Source organism: Cupressus sempervirens, chromosome 11, assembly GCF_028749045.1.
Source record: "Cupressus sempervirens isolate cs-2001-9-10 chromosome 11, ASM2874904v1, whole genome shotgun sequence".
Lineage (NCBI taxonomy): Eukaryota > Viridiplantae > Streptophyta > Pinopsida > Cupressales > Cupressaceae > Cupressus > Cupressus sempervirens.
Window position 1 is genome coordinate 554,022,948 of NC_143128.1, and position 22,874 is coordinate 554,045,821.

General features: G+C 38.8%; 1 protein-coding gene across 2 annotated transcripts in view; it reads left to right on the plus strand.

Moving 5' to 3' along the window:
* Positions 1–22,874, plus strand: part of CPSF160 (cleavage and polyadenylation specificity factor 160) — a 284,561-nt gene that overhangs the window by 108,615 nt on the left and 153,072 nt on the right. For both annotated transcript variants that reach the window (XM_089809086.1, XM_089809085.1), the window contains exons 6-7: positions 10,427–10,522; positions 10,719–10,771. In XM_089809086.1, the coding sequence (XP_089665212.1) occupies positions 10,427–10,522; positions 10,719–10,771 (149 nt within the window). The remainder of the gene's footprint in view (positions 1–10,426; positions 10,523–10,718; positions 10,772–22,874) is intronic.

Here is a 22,874-nt window from a genome sequence, read left to right on the forward strand (position 1 = left end):
AGCTCATGCTTGCTGGATACAATAGTCTTCACAAAGTCTACTGCTTGATCGACACTATGACATCACGTGTCATCTAAAGTCGTGATGCATTCTATGATGAGGAGTGAGGACCTTTCATGCCTATTTCTCCTGTACCTGATCCAAAAGACCAGCCTATGAGGGCTCATGATTTGGGAGTTAGGCTTCCATTAGGTCCATTTGGTGGGAGGGCTCCAATAGCTCTTGCAACTCCAGTTATACTAGTGATCCCTATACAAACACCTCTAGCTTCTCCTGCAGGATCGCCTAGATTTGTAGATGTTAATGTTGGTCATTCTACTCTTGGTCACCAAGCATCTCCTAATACTAATGTTGGTCGTTCTACTTTTTGGCTTAACTGGTGGGCTAAGACACTTGCTGATCTTCGTGATGATGAGCTCTTTGATGGGAGAATTGCTCAAAAAAAAGAGCAAACTTACAGAGTTTGTTTACTTTTCTCTCATGTCCAACATTTGCAGTGTGTTTGAACTTCAAACATATTTCGAGGCTAAAGGAATTCTAGAGTGGGAATAGGCCATGACATCTGGACACCACAGCCTACTGAAGAATAACACCTGGGTCCTTTTTGATCTTCCACTAGGGAAGAATGGGTTTACAAAATCGAATACAAATTTGATAGTACTTTGGATAAGTACAAAGCTTGTTTAGTTGCGAAGGGCTTTTCTCAGCACTAGGGCATTGATTATGAGGAGACCTTTTCTCCTATTGCAAAGATGAGCACAATCAGATTAGGCCTAGCCATGGCAACATAGTTTTGCTGGAAGGTCTATCAGATGGATTTCAAGAGTGCTTTCCTCAATGGTGATTTCCATGAAGAGGTCTACATGATGCAACCTCTTGGTTTCAAGGTCGCTAGTAAAGACCATAAGGTTCTTCAATTGGTAAAACCTCTCTATGGTTTAATATCCCCGTTTTTGGCAGGTCTACGCAGTTGATGGAGTTAGCTCATCATAGCGACCCTCATGAGCTAACAGGGTGTTTTGGGGGTCCTAGCTGTGGACTTACTATTTTCAGTATGTCTATTTTTGGCAGTTGCTATTTTTGGTAGAGCAGTAGGTGGCTTCGACAGTTGGTCGTCACCTGCAGTAAACATGGTTATTAATTTCATGAGCTCTTATTTATTTATTTATTATTAATTTGCATTATTATAATAATGTTTAGATTATTATAATAATGACGTGAAGAGATTTCTAAAAAGCGTGTTGGAAAGTCTCTAGTGTTGAGTTCTTTTAAGAAACTTTGGCCAACGAAAGATTATAAATGAGAGCTCATTTCATTGGGAAAAGCACTCTTCAATATATATTTAGTTTTTGTGCCTCTGTGACTTTTTCCCGAGTCTGAATTGTGAGCCCTTGCTGAAGTATAAGGGTCTTTGAGTTTCTGATGTTTGAAATCGCTGCTGAAGTATAGTGGTTTCATTGGTCACATCTCTTGTTTGTCATTATCTGTGTCTGGGAGATTGACTTCGTAATTCTGAGAAGTGGCAATTCACAGCTGAGGTATTGTGAATTAGATTTCTGAGATTTATTAATCTTTCATTTTTGTGATTCTGTTGCTTCGGAAGAAGTCTTCTTGTTGGGAGTTGTAGTGGATTAAATTCTGAAAATTGTGAAGCTGGAGATTGTTGGAGTCTTCCTACTGTATGACCTGTGGCTGGAAGACATCTATTATGGGAGATTTAATTACAAAACCACCTGCAAGTTGTAAGGGTTTGATTTGAATTTATTGGGAGGAGTCTACAGGCAGTGCCATGCATTTCTTTGACACTAAGTGTTTTTCTATTTGAGAGCTTGTGTGGCATTTGAGGCTGCTGTTTGTCATCTGAGAGGGCAGTGTTTGGGTATTATTGGGTGGCAAACATGGTTGGAGGCCTTGATGAGACTCTGCCAGGCTTGTACTTGACAGTTGGGGCTCTCTTACAGGGCACGATTCTGATCTGGCATTTACAGTTTGTTAAATCTGCATTGAACGACTAGTTGCTGAAGCCTTTAGAGGTGTTACTTGTCTCTGGATCTGTATCTGTATCAGAATTCAAATATCCAACCTGTAGAAATATATGCCAATTCCTAAAATTATATGAAAAATAAGATGTAAAATAGGCTAGCATCTTCTAATAGTCAATACACTCAGAATTGCAAATTCGCATAAGTTAGGGTTACACCATAAAATATTCCTAAAGAAATTGTAATGTCCCCTTTATTTGATTAATGGATTGAAAGATTACTTAGATTAGTAATTTTTTGTTGAGGACCCGTTGTGTCAAAAAAATTCTTATTTGCAGGAAAATCTTGTGAAGGCACTATAAAAGGATCTTTAGAGTAGTTCATTAGGTAACTTCAGAATTCAATCATCTTTCCAAAAAACAATCTTAGCAAGCTGATTCATGTTGGAGTGTCAGTGGCATCCCCACCCAAATCTCCTTCCAACTTCTAGATGTCTCTTAAGAATTTGCATTTGAAGGTTGAGATTTTACATCCTAGAGAGTGGAATTGTTTTGTGGCAAACTTCATACTTGGGAGGCCAAGCCATCGACTTCTTCTTGTCAAATTCTAGCTGCCAATTGATTGTTGCCGCATTGAGAAATCAATCATTCTCTAAATGTAATATACCCACTTTCCAAGATGGTCATTGGAATGGTGAGATTTGTATATATCCATCTTCATAAGAAATTTCCGATGGATAGGAAAGGAGATTTCTGTTTTGAGAGGATTTTATATGCTAGAAATTGGCGTTTGGTTGAATTATTTCAGGAGCAAATAATGTCATTTTATTATTAAGTTACTTTTGCTACAAATAGCAAAATTCTTATTTTTTATTGTCAAAAGGTTTATTTTAATTAAGGGTTAACCAAGGGAAATGTGGCCCAACCCTGGAGTAGTAACAGGAAGGGATACTACCATCCCAAAATAAGCTGTAGCAAACTGGGGCCATTAACGTCTTACACAAAATCAATAAGAATTCTAAAAGCATAACAAGCATTACATGAGCATTGTCCCTGCCCCTTGTATGACACCGAAGAAGCATGTCGAAAGGTTTGTGTTTTGATTTCCTCTCCTTGTTTCTTTTCACAGTATGCCATCCATTCTCAACTTTCATTGCCTCATTTTCCCAATCGAGAGTTTTGTTGATGGGGGGTTGCATCTGATCCTTTGTGTCTGATATCTCTTGTTGGAGTTGACCTTCTGCACTAAAAACCAATTCTGCCTCCTCTTGACCGAGAGGCCTCCATATCTGTCAACCCTCTGGAGTAGGAGTGCAATTTCTTGGCTGCAAATATCCCTTCTTCCCATCTGACACGGTAGATTCACCTTGCACTGCTTGTTTCCCTTCCCTTACTGTTGTCCCAGTATCACTTTGTGCCTGCTCCCTTGCGACAACCTAGGAGAAGCTCTATTGCTTCTTCCCCTTTTTATCAATCGTATAATGCTATTGGGAAACTCCTTTCTACTAGGAAGCTTTCATTTTTGTTCTCACCTTTTCACACTTCACAGCCATGTGCCCTATTTGAAAGCACATTCTGCACCTAAACAAAATCCCCTTGTAGTCCACTTTTTGCACCCAACAACGTTTGGTAGTATTTACCGTGATTTCTACATGCAGCCCTTCAGAGATATCCATTTCCACCAAAATACTAGTAAAAATGGAGTGAAGCATGTTAGAAGAACCTTCGTCCATCATCAATAAACACCCCAATGAATCACCAATTGCCTCAAGGCAAGATTTAAAACATAAATGAAGAGGGAGGTTAGGGAGCCTTAGCCAAAGAGGGATGTTTCAAAAACTTTGTTATCTGAACATTAATTTGGATGCAAGGTTTCAACATTAGTGGATACTTATCCCAACACCAATCATATGCATACAAAATCCTTCTTCTATCTGCAGGCTTTTCAAAAATCGCAATGAAAAACCCTTTTGTTGCAGGATAAATCTGGACTCCACTAACAAGCACAAACTCCCAGTTATCAGATATCCAAGTATGTACTCCTGCAGACTTGGCCAATGACCCCTAATTTGACCAATTAATCCCAGAGTTGATAACTTGTACACACTTCCTCTTCCGCCTTTGCATTTAAATCTGTTGAGATTTTCTTAGTAGCAGGAGGCACTAATACTCCTCCTGAGAATCCCTGCATAAAAGGAGCCTGCCTGTTCTTGTTAGGAAACTTGGGGGCCTGTGATTGCAACCTCCCAAAACCCTCCAAAGCAATTCCTTTTTGTGCCCTCTTAGCCTCACCACAATACCCACTCTAGCACAGGTCATCCTAGACATCCTTCATTGGAAAACTTGGCCTTGGCTTCACCATTGTTGCAGTTTAGGCATCCACGAGCAGGGAGTCCTTGTAACCCCGCCTCCTTTCATCGAATTGTGTCATCCCAAGCTTTGAAACCTTTTGAGATCATGGAAGACAGGATCTTCATTTTCGAAGGCAAAAACCTTCCGTTGCATCCGCTACAATGATCCCTCTCCCTTCAGGAGTCCACGAGACTTGCCATGATCCAATGGAAGGAGTGAGCAACCTAGCTGGAAAACCCTAGGCCTAGGCTTAGAAGATATCCAACCATTTGGCAGTGCATCATGCCTGCTATCCAAAATCCATTAAACTAACTTTATACCACCAAATTATAAAATAGCTTTATACTATTTGATTTTAAAGTTAAATAACACAAATAAAGTTAATGAAATATTTTATAGAGTGCAACAATAGTGCTTCCTAGACTTGTACACCACTTTTGGTCTTCAAAATGGGATGTGAATGGACAATTAATTAAAGCTATTTTGGCATTGGTTTCCAAAATGAAATGAATTTCATTAAGAGTCTCATTTTCTTCTATTTGCACATTACAGATGATTATTTTCTGAATTCTCGAATCTTGCAGCTCATGCCACATAGTTTCCAAGGATGAAAACCCTTGGAGAATAGTGAATTGGATGAAGATTAAGCTCACCATTTTGGGGAATCAATATAAGTTTCGATTTGCACTTCGTTGTATCTATTTATAGGCCCTTTTTTACTGATAAGAATATTCAGAGACGTGGTACCTAGGGTTTGTGGTGAAGAGGATTACAAGAATTCATAAATTCATTCATTGATTGGGCTACCTGAATTGTGCAAACTCGGTGTTGTTAGTAACTAGTGTTTTCTCTGCATATTCTTTCTTAGGGCATAGGTTTTAGTAATTGAATAAATTTAGATTTGTTTGTCTTTGCTTGGTGCAACCTAGCAGAACGTTTTGTACAGATTTGGCATCGCCTTGGCAAAGTTTTGAGTACAGTTCAGAATCCATCTTGCACTCAGATTAGAAGGTTTCAATATTTGTTAATTTGCATATTCTTGCTCAAATAAATAGACCCAGCTGGAGTAGCTATTGTGTCTCTAGAGAAAGGGCATATTTCACATTTAAAATAATGAAATTTGTATATTTCTGTATTCAATTTTTTTATATCAGATTGGATGCTACTTTCACGATAATCTATTTTGGTTTTACTAATAAAAGTCTCAAAACAAGGAATGCTGATTTCTAGGTATTCAATTCTTGCCATATGGTGTTTCAAATCTTAAACTGAAACTGTGCATTTCCATTATAAATATATCAGATTTCAGAATTCTATATCAAGCTCCTTAAAGTTTTCCAGTTGGGTTCAAAAGCCTTCTTTTAATGCATATGTTCATTGTTAATCCTCTTCTTATCATCAGCATCGGAAGCCCAAACCAAAACACTTTGCAAACAAACACAAACCTTAATCTGCAGTCATAAACAAATCAGAAAAAAATGAATCATATTTGCTTGGAATCTTTCCATGATATCAGATCATTGATCTTGTTAGCCTTCATCAATGCATCCTAGAGGAGTTGTTCCATACATGTATTATACTTGCAGGAGAGCACACAAACAATTTGTTGGCTATACTTTATCTCAGTAGGTGTAGTCATGGGCAGTGATCTGTGGGGTTAGTATAACTCCATGTTCGATGTTATGGAAAATAGTAATGAGTGGTCATGCCCTCCCGAGCATGTTAGAGATGCTTTTCCTCTACATCAAGCTTGTTCGCAACATAGAGATAGTACGAGGAACAGTGGTGATAGGCAGCCTAGGCAGCAAGCAGTATGACGGTGACATATGCCTTATATAGTTGCCTTGTTTGCAGTGGTGAAAGATTCATCCTAGCTGGTTGTTGCTTGCAGTTTGAGTTTTCAGTAATTTTGGCTTGACATTTGCTGATAAAGGTTTTTGATTTGTTTAATGTCTTTTTAGAGTGTTGCTCAAGTTTAAAATGGTTTGAGGACTTTTGCTAGTGCTGCCCGTACCATTCCAACTATTTACATTATCATCTTTTTGTTCATGTCTTCCACATTAAGTCGTTGCTCTTTCTTGGTATTTAACCATTGAATCCTTGCATCTGGTGCCCTATAGGAATAATTTGGTGAACAAATGAGGTACTTGAAATTTGCTTTTATAGGAGGTAGCACCCATCCTTGTACATGTGGTGTCTTGTTCTTTCTGCTTTTAGGGTACTTGAAATTCTCCCAACTGAGGGGTCTAGTGCTGGAGTAGCTATAGGAGCTTGGATGTGTGTGGCAGTGTTTGGAGGGAGGTTGGACATCTCTACAAGCTGTCTGTCCATGAACAAGTGCAGAAACAATTAGCTACAGGAGTATAATTGAGGGAATTCTAAGTATTAATATATCAAGAGAGGTGTTAGTACATTTTCGAGCAGTCATATAAACCCTTTGGTAAGTTCAAAGGCAATTTTGACTTAACAGCAGGCACCTGGAATATTGTTTCTGTTATAGTTGAAAAATCACCAAAAACAAAATTTTGCTAAGGTCCATAAAACTCAACAAATATTTGACAACTTAAAAAATTGCTTAAATTTAATTTGAAATGCCTTTATTTTTCAAAACACAACGAGGAGATGCATCTAATGAGTCGGTAAGTGAGTAAACAATGAAACAAACCGAGCCTAGATAGATTTAAATACGAATTGGGTACAAAATGACATCATCATCTGGAATGTTGATCGCTAGAAGCTAATAGTTTGAAGCAAAATAAAATAGCATATTGTCTTTGTATAACTAAAAGTTAATAAAATGTCAAAATAGTCTACATCTTCCTCTTCCTTTTCCCAACTATAGTAAAAACCATGAGAGAGATAGAGGGTCTAGTACTAGGAGTCCGTTGTGGCTGTGCCTCCTCACTAGACATGATTAGCTATGGCTCGACCTCCAACCTAGATGTAGATGTTGCTGGCAATGGCAATGACTCCTCATCAATCTCAACCTTCTCTCCCTCAATGTCATCTAGTGCAAATCCAATTCCCTCCTCCATAGCCCGCCTTTCCAAATCATAGATCTTATCCTTAGTAAACAATGGAGGCTGCTCCAATGACGTCTACTCATTGTAAGGATCTATATCATCCAAATAAATTGGACTCACTGGTGTTTCTTCTACCTTCCTTGTGCGCAACCGAAGATTATATAGCCCACGGACAAGGTCATTGAGGTGTTTTTGAGCGAACTTGTTCCTCTTCATGTGGAGGTCGAACAAGCTCCATTTTCTCCAACAACGGGATAAACTAAAAGACTGACATAAGACTCGTAGGGAAATTATTTGATTTGGGGTATATCTACCCCAATTTTGCCACCAAGCATCTGCAAAATAGAATATTGAAGAGTTGGAAAGCAAGGTGCAAATGCATTTTGAGTTCCAAATATTATGCGTGGGCTTTGAGTGGTTCTTCCTTTCTTGTTCAACTGTGAAGAATAACTTACCACTTCCATTGGAGTAAATTTCCAATTTGGACACAACGAGGTCTCTCACATCAAGCTTGAGCATCATCCTCTGAATGCATCTAGTAGGAATTTGAGAAGAGAAAACAAGGGTTGAGGAAGTTTCTTGTTGCAAGATTGCATTGGTGGAGCTGATTCATCCACCTCACATCAGTAATTTCCAATATAGCGTCAAATCTGAGGTTGTTCCCTTGTAGTAACTTTTGATAGACTTTGGGGAGTGTCTTGTTGTGTAATGGTTTAGTGGTTGCATTTTTAATGGTGCAACCATGGTGCAAACTTTAAGTCCCCACTTGGCCCCAATAAACGGTGTTGATGCCGATTTGGGCCCACCTTCATTGGGCTAGTGTGCTTGCGAGCTCTATGCTCCTATTGGGTTGCCGTGTTCACATGTTGACTGATTAAAATAATTTTTTTCGACAGGCCCTTGGCCCTATCCATAGCCTCATAAAGATTCCCCATTAGGGTTTCCTCCCCATCTAGCAATTGAAAAATTCTAATTAAGGGCTTTGGCACGTGTAGTTGAAAAATACAAAATGATTAATCATCAAAGTTACAAAAAAAAAATGAAAGGCTTGAATACAAAAGAATTAAAAATTCACCCAGACTCACTGAGTTTTTTTCAAAAACACAAGCTTTTATTAAATACCTTGGCGATTTTTCCGAAAATCTCTGTGAGTTTTCTGGCAAGAAAAAGTTGCATGTACTTGCCCAGGGAAAAAAATCAAGTGTGTCGTCCACTCTTCGATTTTTCTGCCAGTTTTGCATCTATGGATTCAGTAACTAGAAGACATTTTCTTAGCCATTGTTATTGACTGTTCTAAATCTGCTTATTACATCGGACTTGAGAAGACTGATCTAGCTGCAACAATGACGTATTTAATTGTTGCAATTGCGGAAAACCATCAAGCAATAAATTATGGTTTTGCTGTTGTCAGTTTAGGTCCTAAATTATGTTTTGCAAGTCTTCTACTGTGTTTGAATTAATCAAATCAGACTGTTGTTTGTATTTTATTTGTATTGGAGAAGCATTGTATGTCAAAATTCTTCAACAGAAAGACAATAAAAAATTAATTAAGTATATGTATTAAAGATGAATTCAGTAATTTGTGAGAGAAGACATTCATCATTGGCAGGTTAGGTTATTTGGACCTCTTCTCTGAATTTTGTCAACCTCAAATTGGCTCTCGGCATAGAGCATTTCTTCCGGCTTGTTGATGAGACCATTGTGTATCCTGTATGTTTAGTATTATTGGTCTCATGGTTTAATGATTCCCTTGTTTAATTGTTGGTGTCGTCCCATCAACTTTATGTTGAGACAAATCACCATATTTATGGAGCAAAAGATCCTGTTGCTTCCTTTCACTTTAAGAGGATATTGAGAAGCATTTTGTTTTCTAGTATTGGTCTAGACTTTTTAATGAAATCTCCTGGAGATGCTACTCCTGTTTATATAAAAATGTTGGTGGGCCTCTTCTCAATTTCTCCGGTCTCTTTTATTAAAGGTGCTTATCATTGTTTCTGTATTAGGTCATTAGTTCTAGACTGAGGTTGTGCCAAGGTGTACCTAGATATGTTGATTTGATTACTTCTTTGAGCTTGCTGTAGATGTTTGGAGATGTTAAATGGTGCTTCAATACTATTGATTTACATATAGATGGGAATAGATTGTTGAGGCATTGCCCATCCTTACAATCTAAGGTTTGTGTTCTGTTTTTTGGTTTGAAATGACATGAGGGTTGTCTATGAAGTTTGGCTTCCGTTCAGTCTCCACTAAACATTCCTTACCCCTGACTGTGGACATGTAAGGAGCTGGCTGCTGGCTTGTAAAGGTTTGAATATTTAAACTTTGAAATCTGCATTTTTGGTAATGTTTGGGATTATTTAAGACATTTTAGCTGGATGTTTTATGCATTGCCGAATTCAGATATACCATTATATGGTTTTTGCAGATATTTTGTGTCGACCTGGCCCTGGATGTCGGATTTGTTGAAAATTTATATTGAATTCTGAGCTTCTATCACTTCTGTTTAATATTTCTGGGCTTTGCCATTTGATTTCAGATTGTATGTGCATTATTTAGTCACTGCTATAAAATTCTAATGCTTCAATTATTATTTATTTTGAAGCACCATTAACTATTTCAGTTGTGGCATTCCTATTATGCATGCTCTATGTCCTAAGTTATTTGAAAAATCTGTAATAAATAGAATCAATATCTGTTGGATTGTTGCATTGAAACACTTTGAATTGAGATACATATTCCTGTGAGCAAAAATTCTCATTGTTACATGAATGCAAAAAATATCTCGGAGAGGACAAACAAAAAATTTAGTAGCTTATCACATGTAATAATATTCTGTCCCTAGACCTGACTTGTCAATTAAAATTGAAAAAGCTAAACCTTCAGATTGTTTTAAATGTCAAGAGATTTGGTCTAGATTTCATTCCACAATGTACCTTTTATTGACTAGTGTGTACATGGTATCATAGTATTTAGCTTAAAATATCTGTGCTTGCAAGTGGGATTTTTTTTTCATTAATTAAACAGTTAGTTAAAAAATGTAACTGGATTCATCCACTCTTATGTTGCTCAGAACCTTCCACACGATGCCTATAAACTTCTCGCTGTGCCTTCTCCAATTGGCGGTGTTATTGTAATGTGTGCTAATAGTCTCCATTATCACAGTCAGGTAAAGTGACTAGCAAGAAATTGGAAGGAAAACTATCATTGATTGATTTAAATCCTCTTTTACTTTAATATGAATTCTTTTTGTCATCCTATATTTTTTTGAGGAAATTTGTATTAAAGTTGTTTGAATATATTTTATCTGTTTCATAAGCTTATTTTGATCTGATAGAATTACACTTCTTGTGTTATTTATTCAGTCTGCATCATGCGCGCTTGCTTTAAATGACTTTGCAATGACTACAGAGGGCAGGTTTGTACTGTATTAGCTTTCCCATTTTGAATTTATTTTGGAAGTGGATTATTTGGCATAGAGGAATATGCTATCAAAACTTTGAATATTCAATTATTTCAAATTCAGCCATTTTTGGTTACTTCCCAATAGACCTTAAGCGGTTTATGTAAGAACCCTTGCTAATTCTGAACTACTTTTCTCAATTTAGATACCTGACATTTTGTGGAACAATTGGCAAATAGCTCACTGTACTCCTGATTTTCTGATTTCTGTTTATATTTTGGGGTGTTTGTTCATTGCCAAAACAAATAAAATTGTATTGAAAATGACAACAATGATTGCTTTAAACTTGACAGTACAACCTCAAAGAAATGATAACGCTTTAGACATAAATCTGATGAGTTGATCACACTTAATATCAGATTTGATGAAAATGTTATCAGACTGTAATAACATAAGAAAAATGCATTACATTGTCATTCACATAGTCTGATTCATTTCGTCACATACCTGGGTTGCTTGGATGCCTGTGCTATATATGATATAACATGCAGCTTGATATGAGAAGGAATGGTGTGCAACTTAGCCGATGAAGTCTAAAACAATTCTGAGTCAGATTATAAGTGATGGCAACCTCCACAAATGTCTAGCACCTGCGAGAGATCACTTCTAATGCAGCCATCTTAATTATAAATGTAACTTATGAGACCCTATGCTGTTACAAACTGATATGATGCCAAATTACCACCAAACCTTTGCCACTGGAAAACGATATAAGCCTGGTCAATTATGAACCCCAATCTGCATTTATTCCTCAAATCCTAGCTTTACCAAATGTAGAAATAGTCATGTTAAACCAACCACATCACTGTAATGTTCCCGTCATAAAATAAATATTTAATCAAACCTTTGTTAATGCGCCGATTGATATAGTATATTTCGGACCCATTTTTATTTAATTGTTTCCGTAGGTATGGCCATCGGCTATTTTTGTAAACCGTCAGGAAGTTCTTCGAAGCGTATTTAAGCACGACATGTGGGTAGTAGAAGGTATGCAATTTGGATTATTTCTTTGTACTGCAAATTCCTGTTGGAGATAAGATTGTTTGCCATTTCGGAAGTCAACGTCCTGCCCTACTTGGCTTTCCGGTTTCAGTGAGACTCAACCCTCACTCTATTCTGTTCAAGCTTCATGGCTCAGATCTGGAAAATCGTAGCATCATTGTTGTTTACAAGTAACATTATTTCTGGAATATATTTGTGTTTGGACTATATTATATCTACCATTGTTTTGTGTATTGGCAAGATTGCATTTAGACTATCTCTGGCATAGAAAGCGGTTAATCATTCTTCTCCAATCCATTACCGTACGGCCATCCACAATCACCGTACAATCTCCAATCCATTCTCTACGGACACTCAACAATCATCGTATGACCCCTAATTCAATATCGTATGACCACCCCACATCGGTCGTATGGCCTCCAAGCCATTACCGTACATCCTCTACACAAGCATCGTACTACCTCCAACAAATACAGTACGACTAGACCCCCATACATCAGCTGTTTCGTACATGACCCCTTGCCCCACCATACGACTTATTCTGGCTGCTCCGTACGGCTACTAGGACCTAGTGCACGCATTGCCTGGAGTTGGATTTTGGCGTTCGCCAAGCTCACGCTCAAGCAACCCAATTCCTGAAGGTAAATCGGACAACAGAACATTACAATCACCAAAAACTCTAATACCACCTTTTATCACCTCTAAATAAGCTCCACAAGAGATCACTTCAAGCCAAAAAAAAGAACATATAGATTCATGTAATCTCAACCCTGCAATTTGTCTCCATTATCGTGTCCAAAACTTTCGGTATGAGGTCAATAGTGTATTGTGACTGAATCCACCTCACCAACATAGTTGGGTTTTTGTCCAACCTACAATTTCCTAAGGTTTCGTCGTTGGAAATGGTTGTCTTCATGGATGGAAAGCTCGGATTCGGCAAAACATTGCCAAGCCCAAAAAAGAATTCAGGAAAAATTCGACCAATTTTTCAAAAAAACCGAGATCTTAAACAATATAAATTTAATTTAATCTTTTTTGCAAAATTCAATGAGAAGATGATTCCAATGAGTTAATTAATAAGAACGCAAAAGAAACAAGAAGAGTTTAGATCAATGTTGCAAGCCAAGATTGGGCTAGGACTTGGACTCGGTATTTGAACTTGGCAAATAAAACACCCAAGAAATTCAAGGATCTATAAGGATTTAAAGGTTTTTCCTTGCATCATTTGGTCAATTAACATCAAATACACAATAATTGAGATAAATAGAAGCTACTTTGCAAACTTAGACAATTTTGCATAGATCATATAAGTATAAATGCAAAGTTTTGAATGAAATTAGTTGAAGTTAAACTAAACAATGGAATAGAAAAATACTGTCACCGTCAAATGTCTACAATATTCATGGAGTATGCAAATCATGGAATCATAATGTAATGTCCCCTTCTCCACGCTAAGCCCTATGGTGCCTTGTTGGTCTATCTTTCTATTCGGATAGGCTAACGACATTTATTTTGAGGGTGCCAGCCAGTCACAAGTTTCTATTTGGTTTCGCTGGGGAGATATTTATGTGGTAACTTCATTGAGTTAAGTCACTTTATTTTATAAAGTTGATTTATAAAATTACTTTATTATTTAAAATCACTTTATGACAAAAGTAGCTTAAGTGACTAAAATACAAAATCGGCTTTTATCCCACATTGCCTAGTGGTTTGCATTCCCCCTCATATTGAGGTTATAAAAGCAAGGAGCTACATTGGGATTCACACCATGAAATTTATCAATATTTATAAGACAATCCTAGTTGCTTAAACGTGACTAGTTCTTTCTTAGGGACGAAACCCCTTAAGGAGAAACGAGAGGCTGGACGTAGCCCCAACATCTCCCTTTTGAACTCATATTAGAATGAGAAGTGGCACGCTGGAGCCAATATGAAAGTTCATGTGTAGTAGATCAGAGAAAACATTCAGAGGAAAAAGCAAGGCCAAGTTATTAGAGTACGATTAGCATCAATACAGACAGAGGTTGGAGTTGGCAACAAGGGTGGATTGATATACACACCTGCGTGACAGTGGTAAGAACCACGTCTTCACCTTGGCAAGGCACGAGGAGTGAGCAAGCGGTGGACATCTCCAGGCTCGGGATTTACGATAGAGTTTCCATACTCTTGTGACTCTTGCTCATTGTGCAGTGGGGCTCTCATACCGCATCATAGGAACATCTATTAGATAGTATCTAGACAAGTGGCTGCTTGGTTGGAGTTAGATGTGCAATAGTGGACAATAGCAAACCACTCCAAAGGTGACGGGACTAGACTTCATGCAACCGCAGCTCGTGTAATTGGACATCCACGCCCACCTCCTATTCCATATGTCTATTATTGGTGACAAAATATGTTGTGCTCAGTGAAGTCGTCCCCGTGAGTGAGAAGTTAGCACCATTTTTTTCACTGCATATTGGATTAATACCGTATGTTATTGTTGAGCTTTGGATTACTTATATCAATGCAAAACTAACGTCATCATGATGCAATTTCTTGGAGATAGTAAGCTGATGTGTTGGGTAACCATTTCTTAAAATGTTTGGATAATAATCTTAGAAAGAATATTGCAGTAGTATCAGCATGTTTAGCACACAGTTTGCACACCAACTGTTTGATAAAATTCCACAAGTATAAATTTAATTTCTTCAATCAGATTAAGGTTGGGGATATTACAATGGTATTACAGCCACAAGACCTGCCGACTTGTGGGTAAGTTACTAAGTTGCAGGCTGGATTAAACAGGAAAAATGACAGTTAAGGATGAAGAGGAAACCTTATAAATTTAGTCACATCTGACCTGAACAGGTAGGATCTTCAGATTAGTTTGACGTTGAGGATAGTTACTCAGTTAATGAAGAGCTAACTTTTGGGACAAACATACAGGTTGAACTGGGTGAACAGGTTGAACAGGTATAGACCATTCAAATGGCACACGAAGGGAAACCTTGCGGGTTATTAGAGATGGGCAGAACAATATTAGTACTGCACTTCAATAGCTTATAGGTGCTATGCAGCAGTTAGCTTTGACTCATAGGAGAGCACCGAGTCATAACAGTGGAGGTGGTAGTGTGGCAGGATCACCCTGGGCTACTAGGGTCCCACATGGAACATTGACAAGCCATTGATGCTTGTTTTTAATATAGAGGACAAGGTAGAACAACCACCAGCACCAAGTCTACTTTCAGATTATATTATGGCTATGTACGATGAATGGGATCTGTTCCTTGATTAGATTAAACAAAATCTGGCTTTTGTTCAATACATGAATCAGAAAAGGGAGACAGAGAGACCATAGCAGGATAGGAGGCCTAGGGCACAGAACAGGGACTTGAAGCACACCATGAACAAATTATCTCTCTCCATTTTTTATGGCAGCAGTAAGACATCCGCTAGAGCTTGGATTCACAAGCTAGACACCTACCTAACACTTAAGCCCATGTTGGGGACAAAATCCATTAGATTCACCACAATGCATTTAGAGGGAACAACATATGATTGGTGGCATCATGGGCTGGTCACCGAGGATCATGGTCTCATTACGTCTTACGAGACTTTCATCTTTAAGCTGATCACCCTTTTTGACAGGAAGGACATTGAGGTCTACTACAGGGATTTGGCGCAATTGCGACAGGGTGAATCTCTAGATGACTTCATTTATGAGTTTTAGTGGATTTCGGTGATGGTCCTGAATATGATAGAACAACATAAGGTAATGCTGTTTACTGAGGGTTTACAAGACAGATATAGAGGTTTGGTCAAGGTTTTTAAACCAAACACTTTGGATGATGCTATTAAAATCACACATGATCTAGACTCACCTTCTTCGATACTACAACCTCCTAAGAAAACTTAAAGGGGGTCTACTTCGTTCTGAAAGAACAAGAACCAACATAAGACTACCCCTCCGAGGTTGAAATTTGAGACACGAAATGAACTCACAAGGTTTCACCTACAGAGAGCATGGACATGGGATCACAGATGCCTTGGCAAAGGCAAAATACATTATGTCGAGGTACTCTAGGAAGAGGAGGATGAGCAACAGGGGGCAGCGATGTTGATGGCTGAGATGAGGAAGAAAGTGAGTAGTCTCCTAGAGAGAGAAAGAAGGAATCCATTGCGGGACAGTCTCCTATCATAGCTTCCCTTTCCAGTGATCCCACGGGTCACCCCTTTCTCTTAAAGGGTGTAGTTAGAGGACATCATATTGTGTGTCTTTTAGATATAGGTGCATCACATAACTTCATAAGCATGTGTTGGGTTTCAAGAGAAAGTTACAGATTGATGACATACCTGAGTTCAAAGTTAGTGTGGCAGGAGGTGAGAGATTGAGGTGCACAGGGAAAGTGCCAAGGCTTCCAATTCTCTTTGATAACTTTCTTCTTGAGACAGATTTTTATGTCGTCGATTTGGATGGATTAGATGCCATGTTGGCAAGACAGTGGTTGCAGACTATTGGCAGGTACATAGTTGATCATGATAAGATGCAACTGGAACTCTTATAGGATGGTCGATAGGTGATTCTCAAGGCTATGCCAGAGAGTGAACCCAAGTTGATTTCAGCCCACAAGATGGAGGCTATTATGAGGCATGATGACATGGAGTGGGCAACTCATTATTTCATTTCCTCTGAGACTACTTTAAACTTAGGACAATAGATTCAAGTTGACATTCAGCCGGTGCTTGATAAGCACAAGAGGGTTTTTGATGACATACCCTTGGGCATTCCCCCAAATAGAAGGTTTGAGCATATCATTGAGTTAGAGTAGGGCGCCAAACCCGTCATCACTAGACCTTATCGTCATCCCTAACACTATAAAGAGGAAATATAAAGGACGATTATGGAATTCTTGGATAAGGGACACATCAGACCTAGCTCTAGTCCCTTCACTTCTTCAGTCGTTTTGGTGAAGAAGAAGGATGACACTCTTTGCATGTGTATTGATTATCGTGCTCTCAACAAGAGGACCATTAAGAACAGGTATTCTATTCCTCACATTGATGAGTTACTAGATGAATTACATGGGGCAGTTTATTTCTTTAAGATAGATCTTACATTTGGGTACCATCAGATACGGGTTCGCGAAGAGGATGTGAATAAAACAACTTTCGGATGTCATTATGGACACCATGAGTTCTTGGTTATGCCATTTGGACTCACTAATACGTTGGCCACATTTCAGTCATGTATGAATCATATTTTTAGAAAGCAGCTGCGCAAGAGTGTGTTGGTATTTTTTGATGATATCCTAGTTTTCAATAGGACTTGGGAAGAGCATTTGCAACACCTTAGATGAGGTACTTAGTATTATGGAGGAGCACTCATTGTTTGTGAAGGAGTCAGAGTGCGAGCTCTGATTGACTAAGATTCTTTACCTTGGTCACATGATTGGTGCAGATGGGGTGAAGGTACACCAGGAAAAGATAATGCAATCTTAGATTGGCCACCTTCGAGGAACGTATCAGATTTGAGGGCCTTCCACGGTCTTTGCTCTTATTACAGGAGGTTTGCTAGAGGCTTCTCTCAAACAACAATTCTCTCAAAAAACAACTCCCCTCACCGATCTCACACGGAAAGGGGCACTCAAGTGGACCGATGATGTAGAGGTGACCTTTGATAAGCTCAAGAAGGCGATGAGCACATGCCTGGTGGCAAGCACATGCCTGGTTTTGGCACTTCTCGATTTCTCTCGCCCTTTTTCTTAGAGTGTAATGCTTTAGGGAGGGGAATTGGCACAATTTTGATGTAGGATAGGCATCCGATAGCTTATGAGAGCAGGAAGCTCAAGGACGGTGAGAGATTGTACTCCAGCTATTACAAGGAAATGTTAGCCATTATGCATGCTTTAGCCAAGTTTAGATAGTACTTGGTGGGTGGCAAATTCATAGTTAAGTCAGATCACAACAGTTTGCGATACTTTTTAGAACAAAAGGATCTTAATGAAAGACAACAAAAGTGGGTCAGCAAGATTCAGGCCTGTGATTTTGACATCGAGAATGTCAAGGGTAAGAACGATATAGTTGCTCATGCGCTTTCCAGGAGATGTTCAATAGTAGAGTGTTGTGCCATTTCCGAGGTATCGTTAGATCAGAAGTCTCAGTTACCGTTTGAGTATTCCAGGAATACCCAATCATGTCAGATCATGGATGGGCAACCCCAAGAAAGAGGGTACAAGGTAATTGATGATGTGATTATTTATAAGGATAGGATCTATCTTGTATCAGAGTCTAAGCTCAAGGGAAAAATTATGGAGACTCTTCACAATGCACCATCAGCCGGACACCCAAGTTTCTTTAAAACATATAGGCAAGTCAGGGAAAGGTTTTCATGGAAGAGCCTCAAGGATGATGTCCTTCAGCATGTCAGAGAATGCTAGTCTTGTCAGCAAAACAAGTCGGAGCACGAGTTTCCAACCGGATTATTACAACCCCTTCCTATTCTAGCACAGAAATGGGAGAGTATCTCTATGGACTTCATTCTAGGATTATCGAGAGTGCAAGGCAGAGATTCCATTTTCGTGGTTGTGGTCAGATTGACTAAGTTCACTCAATTTTTTGCTATAGTGGCAGATTCGTTGGCCTTTCTTGTAGCCGAGTTATTTTTTTGAGAGGTTTTTCGTCTACATGGTCTCCCTCGAACCATTGTGAGCGATAGAGATAGTAAATTTCTTAGCACCTTTTGGCAGGAACTATTCAGATTGGCAGGTATGGAGTTGACACCCAGCATGAGTTACCACCCCCAGACGGACAGGCAGACTGAGATAGTAAACAAATGGGTGCAGGGTTATCTCTGGAACTATGTACGGGACAACAGACAACTTGGGTTAAATGGTTATATCTAGGGGAGTACTAGTACGACTCCTACTACATGTCCATCTAGATGACTCCATTTTGAGCTCTCTATGGCAGCAAACGTCTCTCATTCGTAGATTTGGCTTTGCAAGATAGCAGGGCACCACTAGCTGGAGATTGGATATAGGATCAGCAGGACATTCTCAGATCTCTTTGCGAGAATATTCTACAAGCTCAGAATCAACAGAAGATGTATGCTGATCGCCGTAAGACAAAGCGGAATTTTGAGTTAGGTGACATGGTTTACCTTCGTCTCCAACCTTATAGGCAGAGCTCCTTGAAGAAAAGTGGGTCCAAAAAGCTTCAACCTAGATTTTATGGTCCCTATCACATTATTCAGAGGGTTGGAGAGATTGCTTATGAGTTGGACTTGCCAGATGACAACAGAACTCATAATGTTTTCCACATTTCTTGCCTCAAGAAGGCAACTGGTCAGCAGGTAGTGCCCTACATTGGATTGCCCCCACTTGATGTGGAAGGGAAGCTAGTTTTGGTTCCAACAGAGGTGATAGAGATCAGAGAAAGGAAGCTGCATAATAGGTCCATCTGGGAGTATCTAATTCGCTGGAAAGATTTTCCATATGAAGATGCCACTTGGGAGGGTGAATCAATCCTGCAGCATCCAACATTGAAATTGCTTGAGGGCAAGCAATCCTGGGAAGGGAGGACTGTGATGTCCCCTTCTCTACGCTAAGCCTTATGGTGTCTTGTTGGCCTATCTTTCCATCCAGATAGGCTAACGACATTTATTTTGAGGATGCCAGCCAGTCACAGGTTTTTATTTGGTTTCGTTGAAGAGATATTTAAGTGGAAACTTCATATAGTTAAGTCACTTTATTTTATAAAATTGATTAATAAAGTTACTTTATGATTTTAAGTCACTTTATGACAAAAGTAACTTAAGTGACTAAAAGATGAAATTGGCTTTTATCCCACATTACCTAGTTGTTTGCATTCCCCCTCATATTGAGGTTATAAAAACAAGGAGCTACATTGGGATTCACACCATGAAATTTATCAATATTTTTAAGACAATCCTGGTTGCTTAAACATGACTGGTTCTTTCTTAGGGACGAAACCCCTTAAGGAGAAACGAGAGGCTGAACGTAGCCCCAACATCTGCCTTTTAAACTCAGATTAGAATGAGAAGTGGCACGGTGGAGCCAATATGAAAATTCGAGTTCAGTAGATCAGAGAAAATATTTAGAGGAAAAAGCAAGGGCAAGTCATTGGAGTACGATTAGTAGCAATATAGACAGATGTTGGAGTTGGCAACAAGGGTGGACTGACATACACACCTGCATGACAGTGGTAAGAACCATGTCTTCACCTTGGCAAGGTACGAGAAGGAGTGAGCAAGCGGTGTACATCTCTAGGCATGGGATTTGTGGTAGAGTTCCCATACTCCCTTGACTCCTACTAATCGTGTAGTGGGGCTCTCATACCGCATCACAGGGACATCAATCGGATAGTATCTAGACAAGTGGCAGCTTAGTTGGAGTTAGATGTGCAACATTGGACAGTAGCAGACCAATCCAAGGATGAGGGGACTGGACTTCATGCAACCGCAGTCCGTGTAACTGGACATCCACGAAGTCGTCCTATTGTGGTGAAACCGGGTCAGTATTCCGTATGTCTATTATTGTGTCAAAATATGTTGTGCTCAGTGAAGTCATCCTCGTGAGTGAGAAGTTAACACCATCGTTTTCATTGCATATTGGATTAATACCGTATGTTATTGTTTAGCTTTGGATTACTTATATCAATGCAAAACTAACGTCATCATGATGCGATTTCTTGGAGATAGTAAGCTGATGTGTTGGGTAACCACTTTAAAAATGTTTGGGTAGTAATCATAGAAAGAATACTGCAGTAGTATTAGCATGTTCAGCACACAGTTCGCACACCAACTGTTTGTTAAAATTCCAGGAGTATAAATTCGATTTCTTCAATCAGATTAAGGGTGGGGATAATACACAGAAGTTCAAAACTGTTAATAATGATTAGATTTTTTAGATTTGAACTATATGTGTCTTTTAATTTTTTAGAATGTAATTCTCACAGATTTCTATATCTTACTTGCAGGTTGTAATATGAACAAGACAATAATCTCTCTTAAATATGGGAAAATATATCTTATTTCAGATTTGTATTATGCTGAGTTCTGAATATGAATATTGTGATTGATCTCCAGATTGCTTAGCACTAATTGATTTTGGTGCTTAGCATATCAATCAGATTTGAGTTTATATACCTTTTAGAGGGGTGCGAAGGTGAATAGGCATGTCACCAACAAATGTTATAGCATGAGCTAATTAACATTTTTCAAGGGTATGAATTACTCATCTCTTATGTTGGTACATTATAGAGATAGTCCTAAGCTGGGTCACAGGACTGTAGCAAGGTTCTTTTCTTTGCTACCTTGCTATTTCAATGCACCAAGAATGTCACAACCATGTACTGTATATCTACTATCTGCTCTTTCTCGTTTGCTACAGTTTCCTTGTCACTAGAGAAGTCATTTTGACATTATCTTCTCCCTCTGAACCAATATAATCCTTGATAGTCAATTAAAGAAGATCCTCTAGCTGCTCCCTGATAAGAGGATTCCCATGCTCAGAGAGTATCCATCTATCACAATTTAGGTGGTAGCATCATGGTCAACTCCCTTTGAACCAATATTACCAAGTTCCTCAGAAGTCAATTGGAGCAGGTCCTCTAATTGCTCCCTCTGAAGCAAGGATGAGTCAGAAGGAGCTGCCTGCTTCACATTCTCCTCCATCTCTTCCAATTTTCTTAGTGTTTTATTTTTGTTTTTTATCATATAATTCAGATTAGATGAAGTTGGATTCTTTACATTTCCAACTATCCCACTAAGAAGCAACCATCCATAGCGACAGGGCCAGAGCTTGCACAAGCTCATTAACCTCTTGAACAGACTCCTCGGGACCATTGAACAGACACACCATAGCCATTTCCATACTGTCCGCCTTAATGCCTCCTCTGCACTGGACCTTGGAATCCCCATGTCAACTAAACTAGAAGTCTCCACATTGAGCCTTTGATTTCTATCCAATTTCCTTTGTTATATGTTTTTTTATAACCAAGCTTTTCAAAGCGTTGATAGTTTGAATGAACTCTTGATGTTATAGATGAATATGCCAGCAGGTCCATATGACACTGCGACCACTTCAAACCGTATTCTGAGTGGAATTTTAAAGGTGATATTGTGTTCATTCCGATTTGGCATTGGAAATTCAGTGTGTGATGCCCATTATTATGATACGCGCACACACACACACATATACATATATATATATAATCTGCCATACCTTGAAGATTATCAAACACTCTTCATTTGAGCAGTAGAGTCATACATCTTCATATAGCAGTATATTGTGTCATTGTGTTGGATATCTCTACTGTTCTTTTAAATCTTTCAGCACAAAAGAATTGTACGGTTTCACCAGAAGAAATTTGTATTGTGTCATTCTGTTGGATATCTCTACTGTTCTTTTAAATCCTTCAGCACAAAAGAATTGTATGGTTTCATCAGAAGAAATTTGTAATGTTAATCTTCGTTAGTCTGAAGCAATTAGTATGGACAATGCTGCTCAGATATGCCACCCAATGCAACAGCCTTCTGCAACCATTTTCGTAGACCAGTGTACATTAGCCATGCCACATACATAAAATGTCACATGTTCATTGTGCCTTTATATATTTATTTGGAAGTCTTACTGCCCAGTGCTGAAACAGTTCCATCGAATATGGTTTGCAGTAATGCTTTGCTTCTGCATTTCTGAAAAATATGAATCTCTCATCACTCAAGTGTATCTGAGACATGGCGCTGCAATGGAATGTTATTGCATCTAGACAATCCAGGGCTACTGCACACCCATCTCCCATGTGAAGCCTTCTGTGTTCTGAAGTTGATCAGGAGTTCCAATGCAAGACGCTCTGCCTCAATTCTACATACAACATCCCCAATGACTAAGCCATTTGTTTGAGATATTTCATAACATACTTTACCACATTGTATATCTTAATCAGTTCTATCCACACCAAGGACAACAAAGCCTCTCAATAGTTTTGGAATGGATCTCAATTGGAAACTGACATGTTCTCAAAAACCTGTCACTAAAAGCATTATGAGTAGGCTTCAA